At 38.8% G+C, this 18,627-nt stretch overlaps 1 protein-coding gene across 1 annotated transcript in view; it reads right to left on the bottom strand.

The window, feature by feature from the left end:
- Positions 1-18,627, bottom strand: part of LOC126253144 (ATP-dependent RNA helicase CshA-like) — a 79,451-nt gene that overhangs the window by 33,335 nt on the left and 27,489 nt on the right. Inside the window, exons 3-4 of the mRNA XM_049954288.1 lie at positions 10,759-10,960; positions 10,210-10,491 (exon numbers count right to left, since the gene is read on the bottom strand). Coding sequence (XP_049810245.1) covers positions 10,210-10,491; positions 10,759-10,960 — 484 coding nt within the window. The remainder of the gene's footprint in view (positions 1-10,209; positions 10,492-10,758; positions 10,961-18,627) is intronic.

The following is an 18,627-nucleotide window of genomic DNA, read 5'->3' as shown; positions in this document are numbered from 1 at the left end:
AACACATATATTGGTATCCAAATTCCACCCAGAATCAAGCCCGATTGAGAGAAATTTTAAAGAATTTAATCGCTTTATAAGAACTTCTATACCAAATAAACAGACAAAATGGGTACAGTACATAGCCCCATTTGAGCATATTGTAAATAATTTAATTCCTACTTCAAACATTCAATTCATACTCCCCCATGAACCATGGACCTTGCTGTTGGTGGAGAGGCTTGCGTGCCTCAGCGATACAGATAGCCGTACCGTAGGTGCAACCACAACGGAGGGGTATCTGTTGAGAGGCCAGACAAACGTGTGGTTCCTGAAAAGGGGCAGCAGCCTTTTCAGTAGTTGCAGGGGCAACAGTCTGGATGATTGACAGATCTGGCCTTGTAACATAACCAAAACGGGCTTGCTGTGCTGGTACTGTGAACGGCTGAAAGCAAGGGGAAACTACAGCCGTAATTTTTCCCAAGGGCATGCAGCTTTACAGTATGGTTAAATAATGATGGAGTCCTCTTAGGTAAAATATTCTGGAGGTAAAATAGTCCCCCATTCGGATCTCCGGGTGGGGACTACTCAGGAGGATGTCGTTATCAGGAGAAAGAAAACTGGAGTTCTACGGATCGGAGCGTGGAATGTCAGATCCCTTAATCGGGCAGGTAGGTTAGAAAATTTAAAAAGGGAAATGGATAGGTTAAAGTTAGATATAGTGGGAATCAGTGAAGTTCGGAGGCAGGAGGAACAAGACTTTTGGTCAGGCAAATACAGGGTTATAAATACAAAGTCAAATAGGGGTAATGCAGGAGTAGGTTTAATAATGAATAAAAAAATAGGAGTGCGGGTAAGCTACTACAAACAGCATAGTGAACGCATTATTGTGGCCAAGATAGACACAAAGCCCATGCCTACTACAGTAGTACAAATTTTATATGCCAACTAGCTCTGCAGATGATGAAGAAATTGATGAAATGTATGACAAGATAAAATAAATTATTCAGGTAGTGAAGGGAGACGAAAATTTAATAGTCATGGGTGACTGGAATTCGTCAGTAGGAAAAGGGAGAGAAGGAAACATAGTAGGTGAATATGGATTGGGGGGAAGAAATGAAAGAGGAAGCCGCCTTGTAGAATTAGATTTGAAATCGGGATTTTGGCAAATTCAGCTCCATCCGAACTCCAGAAAGTATAGCTAACACTTGGTTCAAGAATCATAAAAGAAGGTTGTATACATGGAAGAATCCTGGAGATACTGACAGGTTTCAGATACATTATATAATGGTAAGACAGAAAAACTGAAGAAACTGCAAAAAGGTGGGAATTTAAGGAGATGGGACCTGGATAAACTGAAAGAACCAGGTTGTACAGAGTTTCAAGGAGAACATAAGGGAACAATTGACAGGAATGGGGGAAAGAAATACAGTAGAAGAAGAATGGATAACTTTAGGGATGAAGTAGTGAAGGCAGCAGAGGATCAAGTAGGTAAAAAGACGAGGGCTGCTAGAAATCCTTGGGTAACAGAAGAAATATTGAATTTAATTGGTGAAAGAAGAAAATATAAAAATGCAGAAAATGAAGCAGGCAAAAAGGAATACAAACCTCTCAAAAATGAGATTGACAGGAAGTGCAAAATGGCTAAGCAGGGATGGCTAGAGGACAAATGTAAGGATGTAGAGGCTTGTCTCACCAGGGGTAAGATAGATACTGCCAACAGGAAAATTGAAGAGACCCTTGGAGAAAAGAAAACCACTTGTATGAATATCAAGAGCTCAGATGGAAACCCACTTCTAAGCAAAGAAGGGAAAGCAGAAACGTGGAAGGAGTATATAGAGGGTCCATACAAGGGCGATGTACTTCAGGACAATATTATGGAAACGGAAGAGGATGTAGATGAAGATGAAATGGGAGATATGATACTGCGTGAAGAGTTTGACAGAGCACTGAAAGACCTGAGTTGAAAAAAGGCCCCGGGAGTAGACAACATTCCATTAGAACTACTGACAGCCTTGGGAGAGCCAGTCCTGACAAAACTCTACCATCTGGTGAGCAAGATGTATGAGACAGGCAAAATACCCTCAGACTTCAAGAAGAATATAATAATTCTAATCCTAAAGAAAGCAGGTGGTGACAGACATGAAAATTACCGAACTATCAGTTTAATAAGTCACGGCTGAAAAATACTAACGCGAATTCTTTACAGACGAATGGAAAGACTAGTAGAAGTCGACCTCGGGGAAGATCAGTTTGGAATCTGTAGAAATATTGGAACAAGTGAGGCAATACTGACCTTACACTTATCTTAGAAGCTAGATTAATAAAAGCCAAACCTACATTTCTAGCATTTGTAGACGTAGAGAAAGCTTTTGACAATGATGACTGGAATACTCTCTTTCAAATTCTGAAGGTGGCAGGGGTAAAATACAGGGAGCGAAAGGCTATTTACAATTTGTACAGAAACCAGATGGCAGTTATAAGAGTCGAGGGACACGAAAGGGAAGCAGTGGTTGGGAAGGGAGTAAGACAGGGTTGTAGCCTCTCCTCGATTTTATTCAATCTGTATATTGGGCAAGTAGTGAAGGAAACAAAAGAAAAATTCGGAGTATTATTAAAATCCGTGGAGAAGAAATAAAAACTTTGAGGTTCGCCGATGACATTGTAGTTCTGTCAGAGACAGCAAAGGACTTGGAAGAGCAGTTGAACGGAATGGACAGTGTCTTGAAAGCAGGATATAAGATGAACATCAACAAAAGCAAAACGAGGATAATGGAATGTAGTCGAATTAAGTCGGGTGATGCTGAGGGAATTAGATTAGGAAATGAGACACTTAAAGTAGTAAAGGAGTTTTGCTACTTGGGGAGCAAAATAACTGATGATGGTCGAAGTAGAGAGGATATAAAATGTAGACTGACAATGGCAAGGAAATCGTTTCTGAAGAAGAGAAATTTGTTAATATCGAGTATTGATTTAAGTGTCAGGAAGTCGTTTCTGAAAGTATTTGTATGGAGTATAGCCATGTATGGAAGTGAAACATGGACGATAAATACTTTAGACAAGAAGAGAATAGAAGCTTTCGAAATGTGGTGCTTCAGAAGAATGCTGAAGATTAGATGGGTAGATCTCATAACTAATGAGGAGGTATTGAATAGGATTGGGGAGAAGAGGAGTTTGTGGCAAAACGTGACTAGAAGAAGGGATCGGTTGGTAGGACATGTTCTGACGCATCAAGGGATCACCAATTTAGTATTGGAGGGCAGCATTGAGGGTAAAAATCGTAGAATGAGACCAAGAGATAAATACACTAAGCAGATTCAGAAGGATGTAGGTTGCAGTAGGTACTGGGAGATGAAGAAGCTTGCACAGGATAGAGTAGCATGGAGAGCTGCATCAAACCAGTCTCAGGACTGAGGACCACAACAACAACAACTTCAACAGGCTTTACACCTATAGAGTTAATGTTTCAAGGCACAGAACTTGACGAATGGGCTAAACCTTTACCTAAATCCGCCAGAAAGGAAATAACACTATACGAAAAGGTACGTCAAGCATCACTACAGATGGAAGAACAAGCAGAAATAAGGAGAAAACAGTTCTACAAAAAAAATAAGAAAGGTTACAGAATTTAACGTTGGACAGGAAGTACTATTACGTACCCACCCAAAATCCTCTAAAATTAAGGCATTAAACAAGAAGTGGCAGTTTTTGTATGATGGCCCTTTCATTATAATAGATAAACCTCACCCAGGATGTTATATGTTAGGTAAAACACGAACGGGCAAGGTGAAAGGGTTATACCCCCACAAGGATATCAAGGAATTTTTTCATTAAATGTTATATGTTATTTTAGCAAAATTGAAATTATGCTACCTCGGATCACATAGTAAAATTGCTGTCATTAACCTAAGAAACGTGCGAACACGGAAAAAAAAAAAAAAAATTTTTTTTACTCTAAGTCCGGTGTTCATAGTTTAAGAAGTACATTGATAAAGACAGTTAGTTAGTGAAAAACATGCATTAAACTAGAAAACATAACTGAAATTTCAGCTAAACATCGAAGCTAGTAAACAACTGGGGGCATAAGCCAGCTTAAAAACTCATAGTTAACCACACCTAATGGAACATGTGTTACTGTGAGGGTTAACACTATAAAATAAACCATACGGTACTTTTGTAGTCTAACTCAGTTATTCAAGAGAGAGGAACAAAGACAAATTAGTGCGAGGGTCAGAGTTTGTTCGCTTGAGACGAGCAACAAACCACGCGTCGAAGTTGCAATCCAACGCTCAGCTGATGAGCACGCGATAGCTGCATGGCAAGACGAGGTCATTGGCCACGCTGTAGGCAGCAAGCCGGCGAGAAATCTTCCCCCTTACCTGTCCGATCAGCGAGTGTATACAAAGCGCGAAGGCGCATGCGCGGTTGAGTCCAGACGACACGTGACTCATATTACACGATGGCGGCTATCACGAATAATGTTCACAAATAATGCAGAGTTTTCCCCGCGCCTACAGTCCAGTCGTGGTACATAAGCGCGCATGCGCAGAATGTTTAAAAGTTTTGAAACCACGCTTACTATGAGGCACAGTGACGAAAGTCATTCAAAAACAAGAAAGAAAAGGGTACACAAGTCTTGTAAATAGTAGCTTAGAAAATTTAATTATAAGCTGGTACTACGTAATAAAAGTGAACATACAAGTACATACTGGTCATGGACGGTATTGTAATATTTATTATATTATATTATATTGAGTAAAATCTTAGCTTGTACAGAAGGAGAAAGAAAATAGCACAATAGAAAAAAATAAATAATGCAGATATATAACCGGAAGAAGAGCTATGTTCACGAAAACTACACACAATTACATATAGGGAAAAGCTAGCAGCAAAGAGGAAAGCAAACATAACGCATACATTTACGTTACACAGTAGCGAGCGATTTTCAGAATGAACAACAAGACAAACGTGTTAATTTTTGTGACTACGGAAGAGAATGACACAAGCTTTAAAATAGGAAAATAATAAACAAATCTATGCAGTGTGAGTAATGAACTGAATCCCCTCAAAACAAATACCTAGACTTTATACAGAGAGAAACACATTAACGTTAGGATACACCTAAAGCACTCAGCAAACAACTTTGTAGAATATATAAGCTATACACAATGGTACATGTACGAAAGCAAAAGCTAAAATGTAAAGGAGGAAAATATGGAATGATTGCGCATTAACGGACCGTAAGGCAGTTATGTATGTAAGAAGAAATATTTAGTTCTAAGTATTATTAGTATGAGGGGACGATGCTCAGCACGCCCTGAATTATTTTGGAATATTGAGGGAATTGTGCAGGGTAACGAAAAAGGGCCCCACCACCAAAGTGTATATTATAGTGGTAGATATTTTTTGTGTGTATAAACGTATGTATGAATGTGTGAAAGGCGAAAGAAGCTCTGTACATGTACGGAGCCTAAACAACATAGAAGTGTATAAGGAAAATTAAACTCTAAGACAGCCTCGTATAAACAGGTATACCTAATGTCAAGAAACAATTAAAACCATAAGACTACGAGTTTCCGAGAAAATACGAAAAACCTGATACACAGTGCAACATTAGCGATGCTTCACTCATGTATGCTGCAGGAAGGTATGAATTACTTTACACACTTGAAACATAAAATTATGATCATGTCAAAATTATATCTTTCATACGTATCATGATTTATAGTCACAAAGAATGAAAATGATATCGCCACTATACGAGAAACAGGTAAGTAGTGTGATCGACGATCTGTAAGGAATCGTCTATAAAATTAGGAACAAAGACATCATACAGAATTTTTTGCTGCACTGAAGCTATGAAAGTCTGATTATTCGTGTACATAGATTTTCATGACAACCGATGCATTAAAATGTCTGTATTTTTTTTTTTTCTCATGACAACACAGGACGCCTATAAGTGCATTTCAATTGAAGATGATACACGCACACAAGGGCATGCCGCTAAAATGAAACACTGTACATAGTAATAGTAGCTACACCCTGAACTTCAAGATTTTATGTTTATATGTCCATGTTAATGTAAGAAGTTTTATTAGGGTTAATGATTTACAAGCACATCAGAATGTGCTTACTCACAAAACACTGTACATATTAGGGTTATGCTACATACAAATGATTATTTCGTACATTTTCAGATTTTATACGTAAAAACCGTAGCATACACGTAGTCGTTGCCATTACCCTAAGTCAAAGGTAGAAGTTCCCTTCCCAAGCTTCAGTAGAGTGGCTACAGGTGTATTCTCTGCATGCTGATGCATGTCGTTGTGTATAAAGAATACGTAACGAAGGTAAACCTTAAATTACACTCGAGTTCAAGAATGAAAACAAAGGACTTGTTCCTTCTAAGAGATTACTGGAAAAAGGTGTGTGTCAGTAAAATCCAAGATGAAGAAGCCACTATGAGTGGTCAAAAAATTTTTCAATTTTGGTTGATAGTTTTTTCCTGAAATTCATGTAAACAATGTATTGTATGTGTTATATGTTATTCCATTGTATGTGATGTATTTTCTATTTCATGCCAAGTCCCGTGACTTACAAATTTGTGAATACTTATGTACAATGACCAGAAGTATTGAGGGGAATGAATCTAGGTGCAATAGGTAGAAGAGGTTAATGCGAAGAAAAAAGTGTAGTGAAAAAGGAAGTTTCGATCGCAATACTCGCAGTTAAAGTGGTGTGTGTAGAAATTAAAATTGTGCAAAGTAGTGCTACGTTGCAAGTGTCAACGAGCCTAAACAAGTGACATCGAAAATTGAAGCTTGTATCGTCAAATGACCCATGGTGTCACCATAAGAAAGGACAATGCCAAACAAGTTTGACATGGTACGCTTCTCACCTGGAGCTGCATCGACGGGATCGTCCTCAGCCTTGCACATAGTGTGGTGTGTTCTTCGGGGCACATATTCCAATGTACCTCGTCGTATCCAGTCAAAGTACTGGAAGGAACTACAAAAAGCACATACATACTGAGGTTCGGAAGTCTAGACGGTACCCGCACGTCTGTGTATATTCACTGCACTGGCGCGCGCATTCAACCAACGTCGCCAGCTAACGGACGACCAAACAATCAGGCTCGCATATCGCCCGCCCATATTCAACACTGGGGCTAGCGAACAAACCTCGTCGCCCCAGAATAAATACAGAAAGCAATACAAGGACTTAATTTTCACCTCTGATGAGGAAGGAAACATTTGTAAATTACGTTGTATTCATTGTATATTTTATTGTACAAACTTTACCACATGATGTCATTTTCTCAGTATTAACGAAAACTTTGTATATTAGGATTAAGGTTTGTAAATATAAGCATAAATATACCAAAAAACTGACACACACTCAGTAATACCAAAGAATTCACAGTGCCATGAAAATGAGACAGTAAAAATGAAGTTTGTAAATAAAAGACCCCCAAACCTATCAATTGCAAGGTCGACTACTGTATCCTGTCAACCAAATAAAATTTTCTAGTGACAATATACAGTAGGGGGCAGTTGTAATGACACATTCCGACGCAGAGACATACAATACCTTAAAGGCTGCGCCAAAGATTAAATTGAGAGGCATGTAGATTATAATCTTTGTACTGTTCACATTGGATTCTCTTTTGTTTCATACTCCAAGAAGGAGCTAAGAGACATTTTCGATTGTTGCCTTGTGGAGGATGGACGTAATTTTTGGAGTGTGCGGAAAGGCAGCCATATAGTTAGTAATTATGGTTTGTGCGACGAGCAAAGCAAGTCTTATTGTGTTGTCAATAAAAAATAGTGAGAAGTATCCAAGTTTTACGAGAATTATTTAAAGCGACGTAGCATTGTATTCCTTTGTTTCCACCGTCTTCGTGAAGGAAACTGATGCCGACTTAGGAAGATAACACACGGTCAACAAAGAGGAGAGCATCGATGGCAACTAATGAATTAATACTGTGGCAGGACGAATTCCACGTCGAAGGTGAGAACTCTGAATAAATCAACAATGACGTAGAATTCAAAAATGTAATTAATCGGAATGGTAAATTATGTTACAGGCAAATTTCACGCAGCACTGAATTTGTCCGCATTCAAGCCGGTCAATACAGTCCGTAAAAAAGCCTTTCAAAATTTCTGAAGTTACAGTCCCAAGTCCATAATTTTTCCTCTTTTCAAAAAAATCAATAATTTTTTTTTTTATTTATTTCGCCTCACTTTGTAGGAAGTACTAGAAATTATTGTTCATGTCGTGTAAGAAGGTGGCCCAATTATCAGGCGTTTTACTACTCAGTAGTAATGCCGCTTTATACAAAGGGAGAAAGGGATAATGTAGACAATTTTAGACCCATTTCTATGCCATCAGTTATTAAAAAGGCTGTGTATATAAGGATAATTGATCATTTTATATCACACGATTTGCTATCAAATGTACAGTTCAGCTTTAGAAGTCATTTAACAACTGAAAATACTATGTTCTCTTTTCTCTGTGAGGTACTGGATGGGTTAAACAAAAGGTTTCGATCGCTAGGCATATTTTTTGATTTAACTAAGGCTAAGGCATCTAATGGTGTTGATCACAAAATACTGCTCCAGAAGTTGGACCATTACGGGATACAGGGTGTAGCTCACAATTGGTTCACTTCTTACTTTAGCAACAGAGAGCAAAACATCATTATTCACAATGTTGAGAATGGCTGTGATGTGGGGGTCTTAGTGGGGGTATAGTTTATTCCCAAGAATAAGCAACTTTCACTCAGTTAACACTTGGCAGAAATCAAACCTGCATTTGGATCAGACTTCTTAACTTTTGTGCGGAAAGATGTGCAGTATACTGCTGCATCCATTTTCAATAAGCTACCACTCGAATTCAAAAATCTTAGCAGTAACCCACGTGCTTTCAAATCTGAACTAAAGGGTTTCCTCATTGGTCACTCCTCCTATTCTGTCGAGGAGTTCCTTGAAAAATTAAGCTGATTCTTGTTGTATTGTTGATTGCGTTTACTTAAACTTAGAAACTGACTTTTTAAGGGTTCGTGAACATTTATTTTTATTTGTTATTACTTTTATGTTGTAATTTCATGTACTGACACATTCCATGACCTTGGAGATTTGCTTCTTAATTTGGTCCTATGGAACTTGATGTGTAAATAAATATTATTGCAAGGTAAGATGTAAATCACAGTGAATACGCTGGCTAGGACATGTGCAGAGAATGGTAGAGGATAGAATTCCAAAGAAAGTAATGAAAGGTGTGATCTACTCAGATAGGTGAAAAGGGAGACCTAGAAGAATATGAATTGATGATGTAATAGTGGATCTCATCATCATGAGAGTCTGGTGGTGGAAAAGAGCAGCAAACAACTGATAAATGGAGGAAAATCATTGAAGAAGCCATGGCTCACCAAGGGCTATAGTGCTATCGTAGAAGAAGAAGAAGAAGAAGAAGAAGAAGAAGAAGAAGCTACCAACCTGGTTAATGTGGTATATGCTAAACAATTTTTACTTCAATTTGTTTAGTTTCCCAACTGGTAAAGCATTTCTGTGGAGAACTGCATTGTCCTGATGGTGGAAAACAAACTTTCCATTCTGCAAACCCAAACCCTTCTTACACATTTTCATCTTCATAGACCATAATACTTTTGTAGTACTTATCACTTATTGTTTTACCCTTTGCAAGATTATCAGTAAGATGGATCCTTTTTACATTAAACGAAACTGACTGTGTATAACCTTCTGACTAGATAAATCTACTTCACCTTTCTTGAGTGCAAGGCCATCAGTTACCACAAACTCATTTGACTCCTGTTTTACATTCTGGTTTTAATTTGTGGACAACTAATAATACACTAAATCAGTTAGATTCTTTTCAGAGTCATTTAAACATTGGGCATTCCTATTCCACTTCCATTTGTGATGAACCATCCAAAAAGTAATAAATAAGAATATGTCTATGGCAACAATAAATTCTAGTTTACCGTAATGAAACACACACAAAACAACTACTTTAAAAAGTTGTATGGGAAAAACTACTCTACAGATGAAACAACACTACACTTCTGTTATTGCATTACATGTACCAACAGAATTAAAATAAATTTTCATTTCCATGAAAGTTTTCTGTGTTATACTAGGTAATTGTCTCATTGTTCTTTGACTATATTTAAAGCAAGCAAGTGTTTACAGAAAATCTGAAATTTCTTACCTGCTCTGATAATTTGAGAATATAAGGCACTGCTGAAAGGAAACATGTGAAAGAACATGTACAAGACATTCAAGTTTTATCTGAACTTGGGCTGCAGGATTAGGGTGTGCTCGAACCAGTGTGACAAATGGCCGAAGTCCCAATAAAGTCAATGCTGTTTCATCAGGACTCACATGCAATGGATTATGCATATAACGAGACAAGAAGTTCTGCAATTCTTGAGGAAATGTAGCAGTCAAAGCCAACAACTGTTTCCTTGTTGGCAGCCTAGAAAATATATAACTGCAAGAAACAAACAAATTAGAATCCACTGAAGACATGAATATAAAATGGAAAACATCAAACATACAGAGCGATACATGTTATATTTTTACATTACATTTTTTTCAGACATATTTTACATGTGTTATTTTGAGTAAACAATAACTTCTTAGAAAGTTTGGTTTTCCAAGGCAAACTAGTTTACAAATACATTTAGCAGCCTGTTTACACCGCACAAAAGTAACATTCTAACAAGAGTTTATGTAAGTACAGAGACATTTCACTTACTTTATATCTTTCTGGAAAGAGGGTTCCAACAACTTATCAGCTTCATCAAGAACAAATAGACGTATACAATTTGTTTTCATGTATCCTTTCTCTATCAGGTGTTTCACTCTGCCTGGAGCTCCAATAGCAATGTGAGTTCTTTTGAGCTTTCTCACATCTTCCTCAAAAGGCAAGCCTCCGATAAATGTGTCTACTTTCAGACCTTGCAAAGAAACATTGAAATCATTAAGTCAACAAGCTTTCAGTAAGAGACAAAAACTTGAAGTTTTTAATGGGGAAGATGCTAAGCTGCTTCTAGATATTTTTAAATGCTCCATTTAAAGCCCACTCAGCTGTCTCATATCACCGTATTACTTTATCAAAAGCCACATTTGTATGTTGACAATTACATTATATTATTATTCTACAGGCATCAAAGGAAACGCTTTCAAAATATTTCTTCGGTGAAGAAGGTTTCACAAATAAATGTGTGTCAAATTAAATAACTAGTTTTCCTGAAGCTCTGCAATACACATTCAAGGAAAGTTGGGCATACCAACAAAATTAATATTACTCAATCAAATAATGAGTTCACCAGACAATACAAGAGATGCTAAACAAAATGTACAAAAATTGAGTAGTACTGCATAAACAAGCTGATCATTCAATTCTGTAGAATGTCAGGTTTAAAGTTCTTTACTAGTCAGGATACAATTTGACCAATAATAATAGCATGCAAAAAAGATCAAAAGCAGCAGCTTTTAAGTCTACAATAAGACACAAAAGTCTGCCAGCAAGGTTCATCTAGTTAAATTTTGTTGTCTCTTTAGGGACTGTCACCTTATGGTGGGCGGCATGGATTAGCCGGGCAGTCCGAGGCACCTTGTCACAGTCCATGCAGCTACCCCCGTCGGAGGTTCGAGTCCTCGCTCGGGCGTGTGTGTGTGTGTGTGTGTGTGTGTGTGTGTGTGTGTGTGTGTGTGTGTGTGTGTGTGTGTGTTTTGTCCTTAACATAAGTTAGTTTAAGTTAGATTAAATAGTACTGATGACCTCTCTGTTTGGTCCCGTAAGACCTTACCACAAATTTCCAATTTTTTTTACCTTATTGTGATGCTGATGTTTGCATGCTCGAATATGAAACTGGGAGCTATGATGGTAGTATTTTAAGGCCCTGACCAAAGAAACAGAGATGGTTTGCCAGCTACAGCGAAGGGGGTTCCTTTAGAAGTAGAAAACCCTGAAACAAAGTCCCTGGTCTCCGGCGTTGGGGATTTTGTGGTTGATTTGTCACCTAAAAAGAATTCCAGGTTGGAATAGCCAGATGGATAAAATTATGACAATACAGCAAGAAAAAAGGAAAAATATTTGAATAAATGGATGAATGACAAGTTTAACTTGGAATGTAGGAGCAGAAGCAGAAGGTAAGGGAATTAGGCCTCGAACCTGCCAAAATGAAAACCGCCATGGCTGCGATTACAGATACACCAAACAGAACGGATCCAAGGAAATGCTCTTCATCTATCATATTTGACAATCATGTAGCTCATGCTTTATCTGGAGCAGCCAGTTTACTTGACAATAAATACAGACACAGAGTAGACTGATCAGTGAAACCATCCATTTCAAGGCACAAACATAAAAAAACACTAACTGAGAATGAGGAAAGAGCTATGGACCTAACAACTTTCCATGGACTAATGGACAAGCTTGGTCCCATGGTTCAAGACACTAGGATTTACTGAAGTTACGATATTTCCAATGACCCATTTGCAGTAATATCAAAAACATATTTACCAACAAAATGGAGAACCTTTGAAAGGAAAGTGCCCAACTACTGTCATCAACAGACATTCAAGAAGCGCCCCCTACAAAAGGAGAGTATATGGAGACTATGCCGTCAGCGACTAGATACACGCACAAACTGCAGGCCTTGTTGAAAGTGAGTGTAAAGATTTTAAAACTCTGTGCAGAAAAGCTGCACAAGAAGTTTCAGGTTCTTGGTACAAAATGGAAAGGAGAAAAGGTTTAAAATTTTGAATAAGTTAAGTGCCTTGATAAACTATGCAAATCTCCATTTTTTATGAACAAACACTGTTACAGATAACACAGAATACAGAAGGAAATGTATGGCTGTTAAGAGAGAGACTGAAAACTACTGTAATGCTTAGCACCTTTATCTCTGGACAAAAGGGTTCCAGTTAAGCTATTGACTATCAGTAGGTGGGACTATACTAGGCAAGGCCTTCAATTGCACAGGAAAGGGAAGGGAAGGGAATGGGAAAGTGTCTCATCTAATAGCGAATAACTTAAGGGGGAGGGGGGGGAGCACTATCACAAGTGGTAAAGTACCAGTGGTTACAAGTGACAAAGCAGCAATCTCTTTGGGGTAGGGAGGGAGGGCAGAAACAAAAGATGTTCAGAGACAGGGTAAAAATGACATTCACAATGATAAAACAGGCAGTCAGAAGACAAATTTTAATGTAGAAAATCCATGCAAACCACCTCTGATTGAAACTGGAGATATTCAAAGATTGACAAGAAAATTAGGTTCACCCAGTGAACAAAATCAGTTAGCCTTATTGCATCAGAATGTCCGAGGACTAAGGGGTAAGCTTAATGTGTTGAATTAAAGCTGAGCAAACCATTTGATATAATCTGCCTCTATGAACGTCATGTGACCATTGGTACAGGTATGTTAAATGTTACAGGTTTAAAGTTAACTTCTTACTTCTTTACAGAAAATATGGAGAAAGGAGTAGTTATCACGTCAGTCAGAAACTGTTTTAATTTCAAGAACACTGATAATACATTTTGCTCAGAGCAGCACTTTGAAGCTTGTGCAAAGGAAGTAGTATTTCATAAAAGTTCTTTATAATAATAAGTATATACAGAGCACCTTCAAGAAACTTAACCTCTTCATAAAAAATCTGGAAGCTCTGTTGTCACATCTCACAGTTAAAAACAAGAGAGTACTGGTTGCTGGTGATTTATTTAAAAGCTCTGTCGCTGAACAATTATTGCAATCAGTAACACCGCCATTCAATTTAATACCTCCTGTGAACTTTGCAACTAGGGCATGTAAATGCTCTGAGACTGCTATTGATAATATCTTTGTAGACAAATCTAGGAGAAAAAGTCATATCACAAAACCAAAAGTAAATGTCCTATCTGATCGTGACATGCAGCATCATATGTTAAATGTTGAAACTTGTCAGGGCACAAAATCTATTAAATCTGACTACAGGAGGGTAATAAATCAGTCAAAAATTGACAATTTTAGGCGACTGCTCAAAGACATGAACTGGCTAGATATTTACAATAATTCTGGCCAAATAGAAAATACAAAGCATTAATTAATAAAATTATTTCCTCTTTTGAAAATTGTTTTCACCTAAAGGTAACTCAAATCAAACAGAAGTCTAAAAATAAACCATGGATTACACAAGGACTAAAGACATCATGTGGGACTGTACAATCTAGGAACAGCTCTGATGCTAGCATTTTCATGTATTACAAAGAATACTGCAATATACTGAAGCAAGTAACCCACAAATCTAACAAGGTTTATTATGAGAAAAAGATAATTACATCAGGCAACAAATTATAAACAAAATTAAATATAGTGAAGACAAAGACAGATGGGGCCAAAAAGGAAGAGGAACAGATAGCTCTAAAAATAAGAGACATTGGCAGCTAGTGCATGTAGTGTTGCAAACCTCTTAACCAAGTACTTCGTTTCTGTTACTGTCAGCTTGGGGTTATCAGGTTCGGCAAACAGTGCAATGGAGTATCTGAGACCAGACTTCACCAATACCTCCAGTAAAATGGAAATGAGTGTCATGTCTCCCAAAAAAGTAGCACCCATTATAAAATCCTTAAACACTAAGTATTCTAGTGGTTATGATAACATATCAACAAAGTTAATCAAAGAGTGCTCAAGCGAGTTGAGTTCAGTCTTAAGTTATTTGTGTAATTAATCTCTTATCAGCTAAATATGTTGAAGTTAAGCCTCTTTACTAGAAGGGGGATAAGGAGAGACCATCAAACTACTGGCCAATTTCACTCCCCCCCCTCTGAACAATATCTGAAAAGGTTGCATTCAAGCATCTGACTGCAAATAACATATGGTGCAAGTCACAATTTGGATTCCTTAAGGATTATGATATAGAGAAAGCTATTTACACGTACAGTGAGAATGTACTTAATTCATTAGATAAAAACTTAGAGGCTACTGGCATTTTCTGTGACCAGTCAAAAGCCTTTGAGTGTGTCACTCACAGCATTCTCTAAAGTAAATTACAACATTTTGGTGTCATCGGCAGTGCTGCGAAATGGTTTGAATCTTATCTAACAAACAGGAAATAAAGAGTGTTGATGTGAAATACCTATGCAGTAAGCAGTCAGTCTTCATCTGATTATGAATTAATTACATCTGGTGTTCCTCTGAAGTGCCTACATAAGTCTGTATTTGCAGTGAGAATGATTTCATATGTAGGAGATATAAATTTGCTTACTTTGCTTACCTCCATTTACTGTGTCATATGAGATCATATTCTGGGGTAACTCGTCAAATCTAGCAAAAGCTTTTAGTGTGCAAAAGTGTATAATAAGACTCCTATGTGGTGTAAATTCAAGATGATCATGTAGAAACCTGTTCAACGAACTTGGTATTCTAACTGCTTCTCAGTATAATTATTCCTTAATGAAATTTGTTGCAAGTAATATATATCTCTTTCTGGCTAATAGCTCAATACATAGTATCAATACTAAGAATAAGAACAATCTACATAAAGACCTAAAACCATTTACCTTTGTCGAAAAAGGAATCCAATATTCAGGAACAAACATTTTCAATAAATTGCCAGTAACCATTAAAAACTTGCTTTCAGATAAAGCAAAGTTTAAACAGAGTTTGAAAGACTTTTGATAGGCAACTCCTACGCTACAGATTAATATCTGAACAGGGACTATCAGACTAGCTTAAGTAAAAATGTCTATTAGATTCCAGTCTTGACAACACTGTCACAACAGTTAGAATTAAGTATTTTGTGTAAGATAAATTTATTAAAACTGTGTAACTATGTTTCAGTCTGACAGTATATTAATTGTGTAAATATTAGCAGTTCCAATTTACAATAAATTATTTACCTATTTTGACAATCCCATGACATGTGATCAGGGTAGTGTTATTATATTCAAATGTTTTTTGTTTCATACTTTCTGACTTGTTCAGCACCCACAGCAGTCATTCCATTTTTCCCTTTGGAATGCAAACTGAATCTAACCTGTTCCTTGTTATTGCGAGACTTTCCCCAAGCCAAAATTCTGGCAAGTGAATTACTAGGGAACGCATCATGGGAAGCAAGCTTGCATACACTACATTGGCCACTGGTGATAGGTAGCCAGGTCCACTGGTCCCAAGAACCCACAGATTTTTCATAATTATCCAATTACTGAGTCATATATGTCTAGTCAAACAGCCATGAGAGACTTGTATAAATAATTTATATGCAAATAAACAAATGTGATTATTATGGCAGGTAGCTTTCCCCGTGAACCATGGACCTTGCCTTTGGTGGGGAGGCTTGCGTGCCTCAATGATACAGATTAGCCATACCGCAGGTGCAACCACAACGGAGGGGTATCTATTGAGAGGCCAGACAAACGTGTGGTTCCTGAAGAGTGGCAGCAGCCTTTTCAGTAGTTGCAGGGGCAACAGTCTAGATGATTGACTGATCTGGGCTAACCAAAACGGCCTTGTTGTGCTGGTACTGCCAACGGCTGAAAGCAAGGGGAAACTACAGCCGCAATTTTTCCCGACGGCATGCAGCTTTACTGTTGGTTGGTTGGTTTGTGGGATTAAAGGGACCAGACTGCAACGGTCATCGGTCCCTTGTTCCAAAACTTAAAAACTACCACACAGAGTAAAAAAACGGATAATAGAGACAACAAACACAGGACAAGAAAAACTCAGACAAAGAACAGACATAACAAATTAAAATCGCACAGAGTATGGCGGTGGTTGGCCGACCATAGAATAAAAACGGAAAGGCCAACCACCGAGAACACATTAAAAACTCAGTTTAAAACCGTAGGCCAAAGGCCAGAATCAACACAAAACAATAAAATAAAACATAAACACTCAAATTAAATGATAAAAACCCCCTGTCCGAATAAAACGTAAAACTAAGCCAGCCATAGCAGGGTCATCAGTTAAAAGGGCAGTGAGCGTATCAGGCAGCGCAAATGTCTGCCTGACCACAGCTAAAAGGGGGCAGGCCAACAAAATGTGGGCCACTGTCAAAGCCGCCCCGCAGCGACACAGAGGGGGGTCCTCCCGACGCAGTAAGTAACTGTGTGTCAGCCAAGAGTGGCCAATGCGGAGCCGACAAAGGACGACTGAGTCCCTGCGGTTGGCTCGCATGGGTGACCGCCATACAGTCGTCTTCTCCTTAATGGCACAGAGTTTATTGGGCGTGATCCGATCGCGCCATTCAGCGTCCCAAAGCGCAAAAACTTTTCGGCGGAGGACTGCTCGCAAATCAGTCTCTGGGAGGCCAATGTCCATAGATGGTTTACTGATGGCCTCTTTCGCCAGGTGGTCAACATATTCATTGCCCGGGATACAGACATGACCGGGGGTCCACACAAAGACCACACAGTGGCCGCAACAGGCAAGAGTATGCAGGGACTCCTGGATAGCCATCACCAGACGAGAACGAGGGAAACACTGGTCGAGAGCTCATAAACCGCTCAGGGAATCGCTACAGATCACGAAGGACTCACCTGAGCAGGAGCGGATATACTCTAGGGCACGAAAGATGGCGACCAGCTCAGCTCAGCTCAGCAGTGTAAACACTGCAGCCAACCGGCAATGAACGTTGTTCGGAATGGTCCCCTAGAGTAAGCGCATAACCGGCACAACCAGCAACCATCGAGCCGTCAGTGTACGCAATGCCAGAGCCACAGCTTTACTGTATGGTTAAATGATGGCGTCCTCTTGGGTAAAATATTCCGGAGGTAAAATAGTCCCCCATTTGGATCTCTGGGCGGGGACTACTCAAGAGGACGTCGTTATCAGGAGAAAGAAAACTGGCGTTCTACGGATCGGAGCATGGAATGTAAGATCCCTTAATCAGGCAGGTAGGTTAGAAAATTTAAAAAGGGAAATGGATAGGTTGGTTGTTTGGGGTTTAAGGGACCAAACAGCAAGGTCATCAGTCCCTTGTTTCAAATGTGGTCAATTCCGCTAATGTGACATCTCAGGAAAGTCAGAACAATAAAAGGGAAAAGGCTAAAAACATAAAAGGGCAGTCATGTTGTCAATGGTAAAAACAAAATGAGGGAAGTCAGCAAGAGAACAAACCCAACGCTATGCTGAAGCAGTATAGGCAAGACCACCTGTGACTTAAAAGGTGCAACCGCTAGAATGTAGAATTACGTATGGGAAAAGGAGACTAACCAATCCTTAAAAAAAAGGGGTAAAAACAGAGTAAAAGGGGTAGAAAAGAGGATCTCGGTCAGGGAGGTGAGTCGGGAATCTCCCACTTACAGTGGGAGAAACCCAAACACTCACCGCCCTGCCCCAACACAAGAGAGAGATTAAAAACCTTAAAACTGAGAATAAAAACCACTTTCCTGGAGGAAACCGAGAACCAGGTCGTCCACCCGGGAATCGTCAGCCAACATCAAAGGTAAAGTATGGGGGAGTCTGTACTTAGCACGCAGAGCCAAAAGAAGGGGGCAGTCAACCAAAATGTGGGCGACTGACTGGAAGGCTCCACAAGCACAAAGTGGGTGTGGCTTATCACGCAAAAGAAAACCATGGGTCAGCCTGGTATGGCCAATGCGGAGACGACACAGTGTGGTCGAGTCCTTTCGGGAGAGGTG

The sequence above is a fragment of the Schistocerca nitens genome, chromosome 4 (genome assembly GCF_023898315.1).
Source record: "Schistocerca nitens isolate TAMUIC-IGC-003100 chromosome 4, iqSchNite1.1, whole genome shotgun sequence".
NCBI classification, from domain to species: domain Eukaryota; kingdom Metazoa; phylum Arthropoda; class Insecta; order Orthoptera; family Acrididae; genus Schistocerca; species Schistocerca nitens.
The sequence above is the reverse complement of the archived record's forward strand: the minus strand, read 5'-3'. Positions and strand labels throughout refer to the sequence as shown.